The following is a 20,352-nucleotide window of genomic DNA, read 5'->3' on the forward strand; positions in this document are numbered from 1 at the left end:
CGCAAGGAGCCGCGCTGGCCGAGGCCGACAGGGACGGGCCGCGCAAGGAGCCGCGACTGCTTACCGGCGGGCGGACAGGCCGCGGGGAGATGAGGGGGTAGGAACGGGAGAATAGGGCGGGGCTGCTTACCGGTGGCGGACGGGAGCGCGGATACGGCGAGGCGCCTTCACGGGCGGTGCGAGAGGGGGAGGGAGAGGACGAGAAGTTTCGAGGACGTGGGGAGGGATCTGCTGTGGGGAGAGCGGGAGAAAAAATATATTTTTTTAGTGGTCCCGGCAAGAACTAACCCAAATAAGCACCTCTTGGGTGGGTTAGTTTTTTGGGTGGGTTAGATGCATCTAGCCCAAACTAACCCTTCAGTTTGGATATTTTTGACTTAGTTGAGTCCAAACTAACTCTAACTCAGGGATTCAAATAGGGCCCATGTTCACCAAATCCGCGTCCGTCCTTCTTGAGCTTATTTTTGAAAAGAAAAAGAAAACACAATTTCTGTGCCGGCGTCCTGCCATGTCATTGATCCGCGCCACCCATGCTCCCCCGTTCACAGCCATTCATCTCCCATCTGACGGCTTACGTTCGCATCACGCGGATGACGGCCCTCTTCTCCCCCGAAACCTCGCAGCCATAAATTCCCCACACGCCACCACCATAGACCACACCACACAGCCGCAACAGCCACCACCAGGCCAGCAGCGCGCACACACACCAGCCAAGCTCGCCGGAGAGAGAAGCCTCGAAGATGTCCGGCCGCGGCAAGGGAGGGAAGGGGCTGGGCAAGGGCGGCGCAAAGCGCCACCGGAAGGTGCTGCGCGACAACATCCAGGGCATCACCAAGCCGGCCATCCGCCGTCTGGCTCGCAGGGGCGGCGTGAAGCGCATCTCGGGGCTCATCTACGAGGAGACCCGCGGCGTGCTCAAGATCTTCCTGCAGAACGTCATCCGCGACGCCGTCACCTACACCGAGCACGCCCGCCGCAAGACAGTCACCGCCATGGACGTCGTCTACGCGCTCAAGCGCCAGGGCCGCACCCTCTACGGCTTCGGCGGCTAGGCCGCGCCCGTCCACTCGAATCCACCTCGCGCCGGTAGCCAGATTCGTAGCATATATAGCTAGCTATGGGTGTCCACTGTTCATTGTCTTCATTGTAATGGCCGCATCTCGCTGCTCTTGTTCAGTGTTCAGTGATTGGATGTACATCAGTGATACTAGAATGGAAATCGCAGCATTTTACCCTCGAATTCTTCTGCAATATCTTGCTCAGTGCTAGTGCGCTTTGTAAAAATTTCCCCATTCCCATTCTGTCGCTGTAGTTTTCTGCCACCAATCGATCGCGTTGGCTTCAGTGTGCAGTAGATTCCAACCATCCCTGCATTTCTGTCCAGTGTGCAGTGTGATGACTACGGCGATGATTTATCAAGCGTGATGGTTTATATAAGACACGCTTCAGTTATACAACCAACTATTACAGATCGCCCATCAAACTATTTGAATTAAAATGGTTCCAATGTATACTAGTATTTGCAAATGTTCAATATGCCAGTATATAACTGTATTGTCAAACAATGTGTAATACTGCAGTCCAGATGGCAGATAATTTCATCAAACAATATAACTGTATTGTCCACTCAGAGTTCAGTTTCTATGATATTGCAATGGCTCCAGAGAGAAAAAATAAACACCCACTTTGTACAAACAGAAACCGTGGAGGGCGACATGAGTGCTTACCTGTTTGTATGTTCCTGCACTAATTCTTATGTATGTATGGACTATGGAAGCAGTATAAATGAGGATAACCTTTTTACTTCCAGTGGATAAACATTGTCAAGACTAATATTGTCGAGATAACCTTTTTACCTGCTTTTATTGTCTTTGCTTTGAGCGCCATGGGAGGAGGCAACCTTTATTAGTACAAAAGATTCAAAGAAACGAACTAATGGCCTTTACTACAGAGCTAACCTTTCCATTTGAGTGTCAAAGTGCCTACTCCTGGTTTCCCCCTCTCCATCTCTGGTTCATGATCAATCTCACTGAATATGTGAATTCATCAACTAACAAAATAATATGTGAATTTAATGAAGTAAACACCATCGTTGTCAAGTTGTATTGATTTTCTCTGCAATGTGACATGAAATTGGTCTGGTATTGGCACCAATTGTATTGAACGAATATTGCAGCAGTTGCAAAATTCAGAGAGCAAGTGCACATGTGCTTTTTTGGTGCCCTCCTGATATGACAAACAAATTCTGCATTGTTGAGATGTAAACTTTTTCTTCTGAAAAACAAGTCTCTTGGAACAGTTCAAGCGCACAAGCAATCTTCTTGGTGTAATCGTGTGCCTGATATTATTCATGAAAAAAATGTTAATAGGAGGGAGCATACATCAGATGAAAACATAGAAAGAGATCTAGTGGAAGATGTTTGCATTAATCAGATTCAACACTTTTACATTTACTAAAATCCCTTGCATTAATCAATCAATTGTGAGGATAATCCCCTAATAGTTTGTCGTGTAGGAACTATTATCAGTAGCGTCACACCGGCCGCGATGGCTAGTATTTTGAATCTCTTGCTGGAAGTTTTGCATTGAGAATTGGAGACAAATTACTGGTGATGGTCAAGTTTTGACTGTTCAAGATGATCAGACTATCTTTTAACTGGGATGGTAGTTCGTTTAACTGTTGATGACGAGTTTTATTTAGGGAAGGAAACATCAATACTAACCCTGAAGTTCAGAGCTGCTACAAGTCAGACAACCAGAAACAGGACTGTTTTATGTCTACAATCATCTTGACGCTGCAAGCTATGCTAAAAGTAGGTCAAGCCACAAGATTCCTGCAGAGGAGGAAGAATTGCAATACCTATGGCTTTGCCAACGTTTCTCATTGTACTTGAGTTGATTTTGAATCAAGCTGTGTACTAGTTTGAATTCAGATGATGCATTATGCATTGTAGTTCCCTTACCTCAGTGGACCCATGTCAATGAATATGTTAATTAAATGTAGTAAACACCATTGCCGTCAAGTATTGGTTTTCTCCGCAGTGTGACATGAAACTGGTCTGGCATTGATACCAATTGCACTGAACGAAATTTGCAGCAGTTGCAAAATTCAGACAGCAAGTACACATGGGCTGTTGGCAACAATGATGCATGTATGCATCCGGATTCAGGGAAACATGCTTTTTGGCGCCTTTCTGATGCGACAAATAAATTCTGCATTGTTGAGGTGTAAAATTCCGACAACATATCTGTTCTTCTCCAGGAAAATAGCATATACACCAATTGTACTGAATATCTGTTCAAGCACAAAAGTGATCTTCTTGGTGGAATCATCACATCCAATGCTTTTACATGAAACATACTACTACAACAGATTGAAAACATAGAAAGAGATCTGCTGCTGCTTGCATACATCAGATCCAATGCTTTTACATAGAACAACCCCTTGCATTGATTGATCAATTGTGATCATAATGCACACTAATTGATGGCCAAATTTAGAATCTCACTCGCACTACTGAAAAAAATGCCAGTGAAATACTCCTACGTTCCTACAGACTACTACTGCCGAATCTGCTTCCTCTGCTTTGCCCAGCTAAGCGAGACTAGCACCAAGACCAACAAGGCTGCACTGCTGTTGATTTCTTCCTCTGCTTCGATCACTTGAGCACTCATCCCTGGATTTGCATCGCTTGAGCATAGTCCCGTCGACGAGCCATCTCGATGAGGTGAGCTTGATAACGCCATGCTTGCTGTCTTGCTTGGAGCAGCTCCTCAGGGGACTTGGTCACGTCGGAGGGATCAATCCAGGGGTCGTTGAACTGCACGGTGTCTGCCATCTGCTCCACCTTTCGCCGGGCCTCCGCTCGGCTGCGCTCAATGTCGCGCCGACGGTTGGCCTCTTCTTCGGAGGCAGAGCGAGCCTTGTCGAGGAGAGCCATGGTGAGGCGAGCTTTCTCGATCAGTTCGCGCATGCTGACCTGCGGCTTCGATTGCGTCGTGCTCTCCGGAGATTCGGCGATCTGGTTCTTGATCACGGATGGGTGGAAGCACGCAGGACTCTTCGGATCCTTGCTGCTGCTGGGACACGGAAGCTTGCTGCTGTTCTTGATGTTGGTCGCGAGCGCGGCATGGAGCTCGCCCCCGGAGCAGGCACCGCGTGCGCGCTTCGCCGGCGGCTGCCCGTCGCGCACAGACACGGGCCGCTTTGGCGTCTTGGAAGCCGCGGGGTTCGCCATCAAGGCAGGGTTTAGGCGCACGCGGGAGGAGCAGGGGTGCAGATCGGCGGCGCTACGGCGCGGGAGCAGAGCCGGCGGAAGCACCGTGGTGCCACCCATGGTCGTGGCCGCGGAGTCACGAGAGCAACGATGAGACCAACGCGATCCGCCGGCGGGATCAGGGAGGAAGAGGATGCGCTGGAGTCAGATTCAGATGGATTTGGAATTGGGGAGACGGGGGGAGCAAGAAAGAAGAGACGCGGGAACGGGGCAATTGGCGGCAACCAGGAGTATATCTGTGATCTGTCGATGGTTTGAATCCGAGTATAGCTCGAAAGCGCGGGGATTTGGACATTTACTGTGGTGACGCTATCTTTCCAACTTGTTTCAGCAACAAAACAACGACAACAACACTTGTACGTGCTGAAACAAAAACAAAAACTGTTTCTTTTTTTTGGAGAATAACCTGAGTACCCACATTACTCAGCGTTAGAATTATACATTCGGAAGCCATCAGTTCGTGCAGACTTTGAGGACCCTTGATGGGATTGGATAGACTTTGATGCTTCACGAATTTCATGAATCAGAGGAAAGCTAGCAGTAGCATTTGAGGCTCACGGCTGCAGGTTCAGTCTCCACAATGATTCTTCCTCTGAAAACCGCAGATAAGGCAGACAGGCCAGCTAGGATGGCTGTTGCTTCACCGTCTTCCACATTTCTGCAAGCCTCAATCTGCCTGCAAATGATCTCTGAGATGCCAAGCCCTACACAATAACAGTAAGATTTTTGCCCGGACAGGTGTCAAGCAGAACCTGCATCCAATCAACCCCTGTATATCTGAACTTTGACTCACTTGGCAACATCCAAACTTCTCTCATGGACTGTCTCAAAGCTTTACCTTCTCTTTGGTGCAGACTACTAGAACCGCCATCTCTGAGATGCCAAGCCCTCCACAATAACAGCAAGAAGCGCCCTTTAACAGAAAAAAATAGTGCTCCAGTTTGTCTAAAAAATTGTCACTCCAGTTCATCTAAATTCAGATTGATTATTCATGTAAGAAGACATGCAAATAGCTCATTACATTACTTTCTTTAGACAAGGGTTCGACATGACACATGTTTTTGGAGCCATCCTGATGCGACATAGAAAGTTCTGCATTGTTGAGATGTAAATTTTCTCTATGGAGCATACATGTTTGTTCTTCCCCTGAAAATACTACTCCCTCCGTTCCAAATTACTCGTCGTGGTTTTAGTTCAAGAGTAATCATTTTTTTTTCAAAAAAGGCTTTTGCCCCGCTTTATATTATAAAGCAACCGCCCAAATCAAGCATCCAACACGGTTCCAAACACGCCCACACACACACGCACACGGAGGTCCACAAACACACAAATAAGTCACGAGGATCAGAGCTGAGGGCACAACACAACAAGCCCCGGCCTAGTCAGGCTCTGGCGGAGGGGGCGGAAGCGGGGGGGGGGGGGCACGCAGAGCGCCATCGAGCGAAGATCGGAGAGGAGGTTGGTGATGACGTCCCGGTCCTGGAGGCGGCTAAGCAGCCGCCAAAGCTGCAAGTAACCACACATTTTGAAGATAGCGTCAGTCGCACGTCGAAGAGGGGCCTTCTGAATGACAAGCTTGTTGCGAATGTTCCAAAGCGTCCAGGCGAGGATCCCAACGCACAACCATCTAATATTGCGGTAGCAAGGAGGGGAGACGTTGAGTTCCGCAAGTAAGTCGGGGAAATTGGTATTGCACCACTGTCCACCGACCGTTTCGCGGAAGCAGGCCCACATGAACTGGGCAGTAGAGCACGAGAAGAAGATGTGATTAGCATCCTTGATCGTGCCACAGATGGGACACCTCCCATCTCCCGGGCCGTTACGCTTGAGGACTTCAACCTCAGAGGGGAGGCGTCCGCGGATCCATTGCCACAGGAGGATCCTGATCTTCAAAGGAAGGTAGATGTCCCATATCAGGCTAAAGGGTTCCGGGGCTGTCGAGGGCGCGATGGCGGCATACATGGACTTTGTGGAGAAGCGGCCAGACGGCTCAAGGTGCCAAGAAATGGCATCCTGGTCCTCCTCGATGTTCATCGGCATAAGGGCCACGTCTTGGAGGAGGGAGTCCCAAGCAGCCACCTCGAGGGGGCCGAAGGGGCGACGGAAAGCGAGACACCCTCAGTCAATAAGGGCCGTCTCGACAGAGACCCGAGGGTCAGCTGCAATGGCAAAGAGTTCTGGGAATCGCACAGCCAAGGGGGAGTTCTCAAGCCATCGGTTGAACCAGAACAGGGTCGAGGACCCGGATCCAACAGAGATGGACATACCGATGCAGAGGACGGGCAGAAGCTGGATCACGGACTGCCAGAACTGGGATCCACCCGTACGCTGGCAAAAGGCCAGAGGTTGGCCCCTCAGGTATTTATTACGGATGATAGTCAGCCAGAGGCCTCCCTCCCCATTGGCGATACGCCACAGCCAGCGGGTCAGGAGAGCAATGTTCATTCGGCGAGATGACAGGACCCCAAGGCCACCCTGGTCTTTGGATTTACAAATGTCGAGCCAGCTCACCATATGATACTTCTTCTTGTCTCCCTCGCCCGCCCAATAGAACCTCGACTGGTATTTAGTGACCTCCTGATGGAGGGTCTCATGGAGGTTGTAGAAGCTCATGAGGAACCAGAGAAGGCTAGCAAGCGAGGGATTGATTAGAATCACCCTGGCCGCTTTCGACAGCCAACGCCCCCGCCAGGGTTCGACCCGGTGCTCCATCCGAGTCACCGTCGGGCGGAGGTCAGCCACGATGAGTCTGGAGTCACTAATGGGTATCCCCAGGTAGGTCGTGGGGAAGGAACCCAGGCGGCAGTTTAGCCGGTCCGCAATGGACATCGCCTCCTCCGGAGGATAGCCAAGGACCATCACTTCGCTCTTATCAAAGTTAATGGTAAGCCCAGACATCTGTTGGAAACACAGGAGGAGGAACTTTAGGTTGGTGATGTCGGACGCGGAGCCCTCCACCATAACTATGGTGTCATCCGCATATTGGAGGAGGGAGACCCCCCCCCCACAAGGTGGGGGACAACACCGCGGAGGTGGCCACAAGCTTTGGCCTTATCAAGAATGACCGCGAGGGCATCGACCACCATGTTGAATAGAAATGGGGAGAACGGATCGCCCTGGCGGACCCCACATAAGGTGGGGAAGTAGGGTCCGATCTCGCTGTTGATGTTGACCGCAGTCCGACCGCAGGTGACCAGTTGCATAACGTGGATCACCCAACGGTCATCGAAGCCCTTACGAAGCAGAACTTCCCGAAGGAAGGGCCAGTGGACAATGTCGTGGGCTTTGTGGAAGTCTAACTTTAGGAAGACCGCGCGGTGGTGTCTGGAGCGGACTTCGTGGAGGACCTCGTGAAAGACCAGTACCCCATCCAAAATGAACCGGCATTGGATGAAGGCGGATTGGTTGGGGTGGGTGATAGAGTCCGCAAGAAGGGTCACCCTATTGGCGTACCCTTTAGCCAAGATCCTGAAGATCACATTGATCACCGTGATCGGGCGGAATTGGCGAATGTCGGAGGCTCCCGGAACCTTGGGGATGAGGGTAATGATCCCATAGTTTAGTCGCCCAAGGTCCATGGTCCCAGAGAAGAATTCGTCGAAGAGGGCCATGACCTCCGGTTTGATGGTTTGCCAGAACGTTTTAAAGAACGAGATTGGCAATCCATCCAGGCCCGGAGCCGAGGAGGGGTTCATGCCCTTGATGGCCGCTAGGACTTCAACCTCCGAGAAGGGGGCGACCAAGGCTGCGTTGGCCTCGACGGAAACTAGCTGGGCGCCCGACCAGGTGTCGGGAGCCAGCACAGCCCCACCCCGAGGGGTGGGGGAGAAAAGGGCTTTATAAAAGCCATCGATGTGTACTCGGATGTCCGAGGGGCGAGTGAGCTGAGTATCACCGTCCCACAGAGAGTGGATGGAATTCCAACAACGTCGGCCATTGGCAATCGCCTAGAAGTAAGCCGTGTTAGCGTCACCACGGAGCACCCACCGTTGGGTGCCGCGCAGCCGCCAGTAAGCCTCTTCGTCAGAGTAGATGACCGAGAGCTGGTCCTCGAGATCATATCTTAGCATCCACTTGTCTGGAGATATCCTGGACGAGTCAGCGCGAGCGTCTAGGGCCTGGATGGCACACATGAGGGCCTTCTTGCGCTCACGCAGATCACGTCCAAGGTTCACGCCCCAACCCTTCATAAATTGGCTGGCTAGCTTGGCGCAGAATTGCCAAGAGTCAACGGCGGACATGGCACGGTGAGGAGCGTCTCGCGCGACGATCCACTTGGCCACAACGGCCTCACGGAATCCGGCCTGGTTGAGCCAAAAGAGCTCAAACCTGAACCGAGGACAGACGGGGAGGGGGGGGGGGCGTTCATCCATGGAGGAGAGGAGGAGTGGGACGTGGTCGGACCCGATTCGTGTGATGGCCTGCAGCGAGGCCAGGGGGCATCTAAGCTCCCAATCCGGAGAGACTAGGACGCGGTCCAGAACGGACTGCGTCGGGTCTGCCTGGCGGTTGGTCCAGGTGAACCGGGCCCCCGTTTGCTCAAGCTCACGGAGGCCAAGCTCCACGATGCAGTCGTTAAACATCTGCATCCGGGGACGATTAACCCTATTGTTATTCTTCTCATCCGGAGAGCGTATGAGGTTAAAGTCACCTCCCACGACCACTGGGAGGGAGGAGCTGGAGATCTTCTATTGCAGCTCAGCGAGGAAGGTCGGGGAGAGGCGGTGGTCCGCCGGTCCGTAGACAATGATGACCTCCCACTTAAAATTGAGAGCTCGCTCGAAGATCTCCATACTAACGAAGAACTCGCCCCGGTCCATACCGCCCACCTCAAAGGTGGCATCCTTCACGCCTAATAGGATGCCACCCGAATGGCCATTGTTCCCACTAGAAGGGAGCCAATGCCAGGCAAATAGGTGGGAGCTAAGGTTGTCAAGCTCGGGGAGACAGAACTCCGTGCACATGGTTTCTTTGATGGCAATGATGTCTATGTGTTCATCGCGGATGTACTCAACTAGCTGGCGGCGGCGGCCGTCATGGCCGAAGCCGCGGATGTTCCAGAAGAGGGCGCGCATCTAAACCGCCATAGAGGGGCTGCTTGACCCCAGGATGATGGATGCGCTGTGAGCTGTGAGAGCGGCAGTGCGGGAGCAAGTGCGGCCACAGATTTCCTCGACTGGCATCCCAGAAGGGGGCTGGGGCGCCGGAGTGCGGAGGAGGCGGGCCCGGGTTTCAGCGAGTTTCCCGTCAAGGATCTCGCAGGCCTGGATAGCTGCAATCTGCTCTAAGGGGGGACCCACTCCCCCCCTGAAAACTACAGACGAGTCTAGGGCCACCTTGGCAAGGCGGCCGAGCGGGACCACTTCGAGCATAGAAAATGAACAACTGGAAGAACTGGAGGGGATGTCGGACGCACCTGTCTCAAGGTTCCAGGCCGCAGCCCGGATCTCAGCCCGCTCGGAGATGGACTGAGCCGGGAAGCCGGCCGGGCGGTCTGCGTCGAGGCGGGCACTGCGGCGGGAGGCACTCACCGGAGTCGACGAGGCCCGAGCCCGACGGACGTACGGAACCGACCGAGGCGGGTGGGAGGTGACGGGGTTGACCACATCAGCGGAGGCCACTGAGGGAGTCCTGGATTAAGGGGTCCTCGGACAGCCGGACTATATACTTTGGCCGGACTATTGGACTATGAAGATACAAGATTGAAGACTTCGCCCTGTGTCCGGATGGGACTCTCCTTTGCGTGGAAGGCAAGCTTGGCAATTCGGATATGTAGATCTCCTTCTTTGTAACCGACTCTATGTCCCCCTCCGGTGTCTATATAAACCGGAGGGTTTAGTCCCTAGGACAACAACAATCATAATCATAGGCTAGCTTCTAGGGTTTAGCCTCTACGATCTCGTGGTAGATCAACTCTTGTAATACTCATATCATCAAGATCAATCAAGCAAGAAGTAGGGTATTACCTCCATCGAGAGGGCCCGAACCTGGGTAAAACATCGTGTCCCCTATCTCCTGTTACCATTAGCCTTAGACACACAGTTCGGGACCCCCTACCCGAGATCCGCCGGTTTTGACACCGACATTGGTGATTTCATTGAGAGTTCCACTGTGTCGTTGCGGTAAGGCTTGATGACTCCTTCAATCATCTTCAACGACGCGGTCCAGGAGGAGGTTTTCCTCCCCGGACAGATCTTTGTATTCGGTGGCTTCATACTGCGGGCCAATTCGCTTGGCCACCTGGAGCAGATCGATAGCTACGCCCCTGGCCATCAGGTCAGGTTTGGAAGCTTGAACTATACTGCCGATGTTCGCGGAGACTTGATCTTCGAAGGATTCAAGCCCATGTCAGGTATGCCGAACCGTCGTGACGAGCATGACTTAGATCTGCCATTAGACAGTGTTTGGGAGATCGCACCTACGGCGGCCTCGGGAATCAATCCGGAGCAGATCGCACCCTTCGAGGACGGGTGGATAGATCCGCCACAGAGGCCGCACACTCATCAGCGTTGGAGCCAAACACTGAAGCCACCTCCTATGAGGATGGTGTCCTCGGACCCTCGGACTCGTCTCCGGCTAAAGGATCCGAACCGCGTATGTCCGTGCCTATCGAATCTGATTTGGCACCGGTCATGGAGTTCACCTCCGCGGATATTTTTCAGCACTCGCCTTTGGGTGATGTGCTAAAATCATTAAGGTCTCTTTCCTTGTCAGAAGATTCCTGGCCGAACTATGTTCGACTCGAGTGGGAAGCGGACGACGAAGAAATTCGTTCCCCACCCACCACCCACTTCATAGCCACTGTCGATGACTTAACCGACACGCTCGATTTCGACTCCGAAGACGTCGACGGTATTTACAATGATGCAGGAGAAGAACAGGAACCACCGCCCACTGGGCACTGGACTGCCACCTCATCATGTGATATATATATGGTGGACACACCAAAAGAAGGCGATGGTGATGATGCAACGAGGGATAATCCCCTTGGTACGTCTCCAACGTATCTATAATTTATGAAGTATTGATTCTATTATATTATCCATCTATGATGTTTTATATGCATTTATATGCCATTTTATATGATTTTTGGGACTAACCTATTAACCTAGAGCCCAGTGCCAGTTTCTGTTTTCTCCTTGTTTTTGAGTTTTACAGGAAAGGAATACCAAACGGAGTCCAATTGACGTGCCAATTTTGATGATTTTTTATAGACCAAAAGAAGACCACGGAGCATCGGAGTTGGGCCAGAAGAGTCCCGGGCTGCCCACGAGAGTGGGGGGCGCACCCACCCCCCTAGGGCGCCCCCCTATCTCGTGGACAGCCTGGAGACCCCCCTGGCGTGAAACCTACGCCAAAAATTCCTATAAATACAGAAACCTTCGGGAAATAACCCAGATCAGAAGTTCCGCCGCTGCAAGCCTCTGTAGCCACGAGAAATCAATCTAGGCCCTCTCCGGCACCCTACCGGAGGGGGCCATCATCACCGGAGGTCATGGAGGAGGATCTCGGAGGAGCCATCATCGCCATGAAGGCCAAGGACCAGAGGGGGAAAGCCATGGAGAAGGAAGCACAAGGGGGAGAACCTCTCCTCCTCTCTCTTGGTGGCACCGGAGTTCCATCGGGAGGGGAATCATCGCCGCGGTGATCGTCTTCATCAACATCACCATCATCATCACCATCCTCATCTCTTTTACGTGGTCCACTCTCCCGCACCCCGCTGTAATCCCTACTTGAACATGGTGCTTTATGCCGCATATTATGATTCAATGATGTGTTGCCATCCTATGATGTTTTGAGTAGATATCTTTTGTCCTTGGGTTGATTGATGGTCTAGATTGGTACGAGTTGTATGTTTTATCTTGGTGCTATCCTATGGTTCCCTCCGTGTCGCGCAAGCGTGAGGGATTCCCGCTGTAGGGTGTTGCAATACGTTCATGATTCGCTTATAGTGGGTTGGTGAGTGACTGAAACACAAACCCGAGTAAGGGGGTTGTTGCGTATGGGAATAAAGAGGACTTGATGCTTTGATGCTATGGTTGGGTTTTACCTTAATGATCTTTAGTAGTTGTGGACGCTTGCTAGAGTTCCAATCATAAGTATATATGATCCAAGTATAGAAAGTATGTTAGCTTATGCCTCTCCCTCATATGAAATTGCAATGACGACTATCGGTCTTGTTAACAATTGCCTAGGACAATTCCGCACACCGATCCATCATTATTCCACACTCGCTATTTATATTATTTAGTAATATATTCTAACTTTATGATAACAACACCTACTTTTATATTTTAGCCCTCCGATATCATACAAAGTTATCCTCTTTATACCCACAACACAGTTTTATTTCTTGTTTCTAATTGGAAGCAAACGTTCGGTGCACGTAGAGTCGTATCAGTGGCAGATAGGGCTTGAGAGAATGTTGATCTTACCTTTGGCTCCTTGTGGGTTCGACACTCCATACTTATCACTTCCACCTTTGGTAATTGCTACGATGATTCCCTGCACTTGGGGATTATCACCCCTTGATAAGCCACCAAAGCGGCGCCCGCACCGCTCTAAATCCCGCCACAGTAAAAGCAGCGACAACAACGCAAGAAAGAAAAATACCCCGGTCGACTCCAAAGGAAACGACGACCCCATGGACCCAGCGATGGAGCAGGATGAGCCTGGGGACGGCGAACATAGTTTGGAGCCGGCGTCATATGATGCAGATCCCGAGGGTAAAATTCACCAACCTGTCTTTGGAGAGGAGAATAGTCCGGACGATGATGCACTCCCAGAAAAACACTCGGAACAAGAGAACCTCCATAGAAGGCTTATTGCCACCGCGAGGAGCCTAAAGAAGCAGAAGCAAAGGCTTAAAGCCGCACAGGACACGCTCAACCATAGGTGGAACAAAGTGCTCGACACTGAAGAGAAATACGGTGCCGATAGCCACACAAAGAGCTATCCAAAACGCAAGCTGCTGCCCGAATTCGATGTCGAGGCCATAGAGCCCATTCAGACGAAAACGACTGATCAGCCGGACCGACCACCCCGTGGCCGCGACAGGACGGCTAATGATGCCGCACACAAGTCACCACACGATTTACGTGAGCTCCTGGACAAAAGTCCGGTATGTCCAGGTCCATCTATGGATCTAGGAAGCATGCTTCGGCATAGGATCAGAGCCACCAAAACGATCACATTGATCGAACACCAGCTAGGAATCAACACCGAACACAACAACTGTCGATAGCATGCCACGACATGTCCAAATACAGGGGTGCCGCGCACCCCATGTGCTTCACCGATGAGGTGCTGGACCATGAATTTTCGGAAGGATTTAAATCCGTGAATAGAGAGGCATACGACGGAACGACAGACCCTGGGGTCTGGATTGAGGACTTTATCCTTCACATCCACATGGCTCGCGGAGATGATCTCCATGCCATTAAATACCTACCCCTCAAGTTGAAAGGACCAGCTCGACACTGGTTGAAAAGCCTTCCTAAAAACTCAATTGGAAGTTGGGAAGAACTTGAGGATGCTTTTAGGGCCAATTTTCAAGGGACCTATGTCCGACCCTCGGATGCAGACGACTTAAGTCACATAATTCAACAGCCCGGAGAGTCAGCCTGAAAACTTTGGAACAGATTTCTTACTAAGAAGAATTAAATCGCCGACTGCCCCGTTGCCGAAGCCTTAGCGGCCTTCAAGCACAGTATCCGAAAGAATGGCTCGCCAGACAGCTCGGCCAGGAAAAACCGAGGACAATGGCAGCCTTAACAAGCCTCATGACCTGCTTTTGCGCGGGCGAGGACAGTTGGCTAGCCCGTAGCGGCACCAGCTACCCAGGCACATCTGAAGTAAGAGATGGCAACGGGAAGCCGCAACGCAATAAAAACAAGCGTCGAAACAATGAAGACAGCCTAGATAACACGACGGTTAACGCCGGATTCAGGGGCTCTCGACCCGATCAACGGAAGAAGCCATTTAAAGGCAGGAGAGATGGACCACCCAGCCTAAATAAGATTCTAGACAAATTATGTCAGATTCATGGCACCCCCAAAAAACCTGTAAATCACACCCACAGAGAGTGCTGGGTCTTCAAGCAGGCCGACAAACTAAATGCCGAACACAAGGGGAGGGAGACACCAAGTGAAGACGAGGATGAGCCTCGCCAGCTGAACACTAGGGGACAGAAAAAATTCACACCAGAAGTCAAAACAGTAAATATGATTTACGCAACTCACATTCAAAAGAGAACGCACAAACGCGCACTCCGAGACATATACACTGTGGAGCCCATCGCCCCCAAATTCAATCCCTGGTCGGCCTGCCCGATCACCTTCAATCGCAGGGACCATCTGACTAGTATCCGGCACGGAGGCTCGGCTGCCTTGGTGCTCGACCCAATAATTGATGGATACCATCTCACTCGAGTCCTCATGGACGACGGCAGTAGTCTAAACCTGATATATCAGAACACTGTCCGCAAAATGGGGATAGACCCGTCAAGAATCAGCCAAAGCAATACTACCTTTAAAGGAGTGATACCATGCGTCGAGGCCCGTTGCACGGGCTCTCTAGTACTAGAGGTTGTATTCGGTTCTCCCGAAACTTCAAAAGCGAAGAATTAATCTTTGACATCGCTCCATTCCGAAGCGGCTATCACGCACTACTCGGAAGAACGGCCTTTGCTCGTTTTAATGCAGTGCCGCACTACGCCTATCTTAAACTTAAGATGCCCGGCCCGCATGGCGCCATCACAGTTAGCAGAAATACAGAGCGTTCCTTACGTGCGAAAGAATACGTGGCGGCTCTAGCAGCCGAACACTGAGCCACCACTCCAACCAGAATAAATGGTCGGTCGTTAAGACCACGGACATGGTTAGACGAGTCCGGCGCTCAACCAGATGTAACAGCCCAGATAAACCTGATCTAGGGATACCCCCATAAGTGGTGCTAGGGGCTGCTCGCCAAAAAAAGAGAAGAAGCCCATAGTTTGGCTTGACCCTATTAATACAATAACATATTGCAGTTTCATTAACCAACTCCTCGCACGAAGTCTTTCACTTGGATTCTCCCCTTTTTACAGACGATCATCGTGCTACACCCTTCTAGGATACGACACAACGGAGATAAAGGCACAGACATGCAGCAGGGCCCCGCTCAAAGGTTTCTCTTTAGATTAAGACCCTATGTAAACCTTTTTTAATATCTCTTGTTGCTCCTTCCCCTTCGGACTCTTAACACAACCAGGAGGGATACTGGCGTTCTTGACACTTTGTCACGCTAGACTAACGCAGGTACTTGGAAACACATGGCTTATTATCGAGGGCGTTGCTCAGCCCAGTATATGTTGTAAAGTCCGAATATCTTAGGGAGTGTTCGGCGTCGCGAGTTTGGCCTTATATGCATCAGCCCCGAATCATGTCTTTGGTCAAATGTTGGGTTTGCCCAGCTCTCGTGTTTTGCTACCTTACGTTCCGCTCTGTTGGCTAAGGTGGCACCGGGAGAACTACTGCGATTGTGCCCTGGTTCATCTGGATGAGCACCTTAGTAGAGAAAGCCAAAAATAGACTGTCATGATACAGCATGAGACTGGTCAACCACTCGCTGACTCAGTGGAATCTTCGCGATTCCTCCGCATTAACGAAGGACCGGTTTCCCGGTCATGTATGCACGCGCACCATATTCGGATGAACGTGGAAGTACCAGGGGCTATATAGTAGCCCCGCCGTCAAACTCCTATGGCTAAGTGAAAGTGTTAAAGCTATATATTCTGATTGCCTGGTTCGCCGCGCTACCACCTCCTTAATGGACCAAGACGTTGGATCAAGTGTGACTACGTGTTTTCCGAACACCCCCGCATTATATGCGTGGGGGCTGAAGCCGATGACTGCAAACTTTTAGGTTATATACATACATAAACAGCCGCACAGGAGGCACTATAATACTTTCGGGCAAAAAGTATAAACACATCCTTTACAATCAAAATAGCATTGTCTTTACAATTGAGACACATGTCACTCGAACATGGCACTCTTCGAGCACTGAGCCTCTATTAAACGGGCACCTTCTAGGACTTCTTCAAAATAGTGCTCGGCCGGATCCTAACCTCCCGCCGGACCCTGGGTTGCAATTGCGGTGGTTTCCATCCCTGCCCAGTATGTTTTAAAATGGGCAAGAGCCATCTGCGCACCTTCTATGCACGTCGACCTCTTCACAACATCGATACGCGACGCAGCACCAAGGAATTGTTGCACTAATCCAAAATAGTTGTTCGGCCTTGGCCCTCGTGGCCTAAGATGATCCACGACAGACCTCATAGCAAGCCCGGACAACTGATGGAGCTTGGCCCATGCGGCCATCCTTTCATTCAGTGGCAGCGGACGCGTCGGGGCACTGAACTGCGACCAGAATAACCTTTCTACCTTATGGTCTTTCCGATCTTTGTAAAATTCGGTCGCGTCAGCAACACTCTTTGCCAGGTCCGCATACGCGTCTGCAACGCTCCACAACTGATCCAGAGGGGCATACTTCGGATCTCCGAACTTCATCCGCAACAAATAGGGCTTCCCAGCCGTGCTATTTCCGGCCTCATGAAGCCCTCCCTTATCCCTCTCATTTTAGAGCGGGTTTCCTTGGCTGCCTCCAGGGCCTTCTTCAGGTCATCCCCTTTCGTTTGGTTTTCCTTTTCAAGGAACTCATGGCGGTCGGCGGCATCTTTCAGCTGAATAGCCATCTGGGCTATCTTTTCTTCGCTCTGGCGATGAGCAGCCTGTTCGGCTCTTAACTCTTCAACCGCCTTCAGAGCAGCCGCATCACTTATTCGGGCCTGCTCCTTGACTCGGGCAAGCTCCGCCCGAAGGGTCTCTACGGCAGCAGCTCCATCTGCAGTCACATCATATTATAGATACTAGCATCATGCTCCTCTTAAACATTTGCTGACAAGTTAAACATACATACCCTGGGCCTCGTCAAGCCGCTTGTTAACAAGCGCGATGTTGGCATCGGCCACGTCAAGCTGCTGCTTCAGTTCAGCAAAATTAGCAGTCCGGTCAACCGCCGGACCCTCAGTTGCCTGCACATAAAAGCAGCACGATTATTACCAGAGATTATGATCCTCTGTTTGCCACCTTTGGATGGCAACCAGAGTCTCAGGGGCTACTATCTATACAGAGCACACCTAGCATGTGCGGTACCGTCAAAAATACATATATTATTTTTTGCGTACCTCAAAGCCTCTCAAGAGACTCGTAAAATCTTCATTCAAACCACTTTTGGCGGACGAAATCCTCTCAACCACCGTACCCATTAAGGCATGATGTGTCTCTGAGATGGCCGCTCGCTCCAGAAGACCCATCAGTGTGTCCGGCTGTGTGACGGACAATCCCAGACTCTTCCTGAAGCTCTCTTTGGGAGCCGGATATTCCAGACTCTGGGAAGCCGAAGTGTCAGCTTTTGGCCTTGGCGGATCAGGAGAAATCCTTCGTGACGACACCTCGGGGTCGTCCGCTCCATGTGGCGGGGAGGCTGGAGGAGGTGTTTTACTCTCCATCATCTCCGGAGGAAGATCCCCTAAAGACGAACTCTGTGAAGAAGGGCTATGAGCCGGACTACAATAAATATGTCCCGATTATTACTCTGAGAGACAAAACAGGATACACTTACCAAAGTACCTTTTTTTCACTTACAGCTCGGTTGAGGGCTGGCCCCCTTGCGGGCGCTGCAGTAAGGACGCCCTCTAGGGCAGGGCCCCCTGGCAAGGTTTTCTTCCCTCGTTTGAAAACCTCCATCACCAAATCTTCAAAGGCGGCCCTTTTCTTACCGTGAGATGAGGGGATTTTCGATTCACCTCCCCGATTATCCTCCTTCATGGAGGTACTTATTCCCCCGATTTGGATGTGTAAAGTATGAAGCCCATCGGTGGCTTCCCTATTCCTCCCCTCATCTTCTCCTGATGGCACCTGATACGGTGCACGCTCAAGCATCCTGATCAATAGAGGATCTGGCGAGCCTTTGGGGAGAGGGGCCGAACACCTAATCCTCTCCGCCTTCCTTATCTAGTCCTAGCGGAGAGCAATTTTTCAGAATCCTATTATAACAAACATAAAGGACGGTGTGTTCGGTAGCGGAATTACTTACTTGGGTATCCGGACGGTTGTAGTTGAGACCCACGTCCTCGGTGGTATCCGGACACTTTATTCATGATCCGAAGAAAGACCCATACATCTCTTTGAGCGTCATGCTGAAGAATTGTTGAACGGTTTGTGGTCCTTCCGGGTTGAACTCCCACATACGGAGAGGTCGACGTTGGCAGGGCAGGACCCGACGAACCAACATTACTTGCATTATCTTGACGACAATGACATCCTTCTTAAGAAGGACTCGGATGCGGCTTTGCAGTGTCAGCATGTCATTAACTGGCCCCCAGTCCAGCCCCTTGTTGACCCATGACGCCAGCCGCGGCGGAGGGCCCAAGCGAAACGCTGGAGCGGCCGCCCGCTTTGTACCTCGGGGAGCTGTGATGTAAAACCACTCCCCTTTCCATAAGTCGGAAGTTTCTGTGAAGGAACCCTTTGGCCATGGGGCATCGGAGCCTTTGCTTATTATAGCACCTCCGCACTCCGCGGGTTGCCCATCGATCACCTTCGGCCTCACATTGAAAGTCTTGAGCCATAGGCCGAAGTGGGAGGTGATGGGAAGGAAGGCTTCACACACGACGATAAACGACAAGATGTGAAGGATGGAGTCCGGAGCTAGATCATGGAAATCTAGTCCGTAATAGAACATGATCCCTCTCACGAAGGGATCAAGACTAAAACCTAGCCCTCGGAGGAAGTGGGAAATAAATAAGACACTCTCATTCGGTTCGGGAGTGGGGATGACCTGTCCTTGAGCAGGTAGTCTGTGCGGGATTTCGATGGTGAGATACCTGGCCTCCCTAAGCTTCTTGATGTCCTCCTCTGTGACAGAGGAGGCCATCCACCGGCCTTGAAGTTTAGATCCGGACATGGTTGAAGGTTCGAAGTGTCTAGCTTAAGCCTTGGGTGTTGGAACTCGAGGTACGGGAGGGGGAGGATCGAGCGTGGGAAGAAAAGGACATGCCTTGGCCCCCTTATAAAGAGGACGAATATCAAGCGTCCCCCGCATGACCGTTTGGGACTTGCCTAAAATCGAGGAGTCATATTAAACAAACACGGTTGGGTTACCCACACCTGTATTGATGAGAATCCTGTGATAAGGGGAACACGATCTCTGCTTCGACAATACGTGCCAATAAAACCGCCTCACAGCACGCGTAGTGGCTGGTGGTGAAAAATGGTTCGAATAATGACCGGGCCGTGGCGTGATGTCACGCTATGAAAAGTTGTCAGCAGATTAGATTTGTGCAATATTGTGCTCTCTACGGTGGTATGTGCAATTTGTTTTGCAGAGCCGGACACGATTCTTGTGTTTCAAATCTTCTATGGAGTATTCCGAGAAGGAACCTGCCTTGCAATGCCGAAGATAATCTGCGCGTCGGACTCATCATCATTGAAGTCTGGTTCAGGGGCTACTGAGGGAGTCCTGGATTAAGGGGTCCTCGGACAGCCAGACTATATACTTTGACCGGACTGTTGGACTATGAAGATACAAGATTGAAGACTTTGCCCTGTGTCTGTATGGGACTCTCCTTTGCGTGGAAGGCAAGCTTGGCAATTCGGATATGTAGATCTCCTTCTTTGTAACCGACTCTGTGTAACCCTAGCCCCTTTCGGTGTCTATATAAACTGGAGGGTTTAGTCCGTAGGACAACAACAATCATAATCATAGGCTAGCTTCTAGGGTTTAGCCTCTATGATCTCGTGGTAGATCAACTCTTGTAATATTCATATCATCAAGATCAATCAAGTAGGAAGTAGGGTATTACCTCCATCGAGAGGGCCCGAACCTGGGTAAAACATCGTGTCCCCTGTCTCCTATTACCATTAGCCTTAGACGCACAGTTTGGGACCCCCTACCGGAGATCCGCCGGTTTTGACACCGACAGCCACCAGGAGCAGGCGTGGCGGGGACGCAGGTGCCGGAGGCGCCAGCA

At 51.2% G+C, this 20,352-nt stretch overlaps 1 protein-coding gene across 1 annotated transcript; it reads left to right on the forward strand.

The window, feature by feature from the left end:
- Positions 1-654: 654 nt before the first annotated feature.
- On the forward strand, positions 655-1,246 carry LOC119306016 (histone H4-like). The gene has a single exon (XM_037582377.1). The coding sequence runs from the start codon at positions 741-743 to the stop codon at positions 1,050-1,052; it is 312 nt and encodes a 103-aa protein (XP_037438274.1). The 5' UTR covers positions 655-740; the 3' UTR covers positions 1,053-1,246.
- Positions 1,247-20,352: the final 19,106 nt, after the last annotated feature.

Source organism: Triticum dicoccoides, chromosome 1B, assembly GCF_002162155.2.
Source record: "Triticum dicoccoides isolate Atlit2015 ecotype Zavitan chromosome 1B, WEW_v2.0, whole genome shotgun sequence".
In the NCBI taxonomy this organism is placed as follows: domain Eukaryota; kingdom Viridiplantae; phylum Streptophyta; class Magnoliopsida; order Poales; family Poaceae; genus Triticum; species Triticum dicoccoides.

What these genes read in the sequence shown, in the direction of transcription:
- LOC119306016 (XM_037582377.1), top strand. Translation starts at nt 741, where the DNA reads ATGTCCGGCCGCGGCAAGGGAGGGAAGGGGCTGGGCAAGGGCGGCGCA.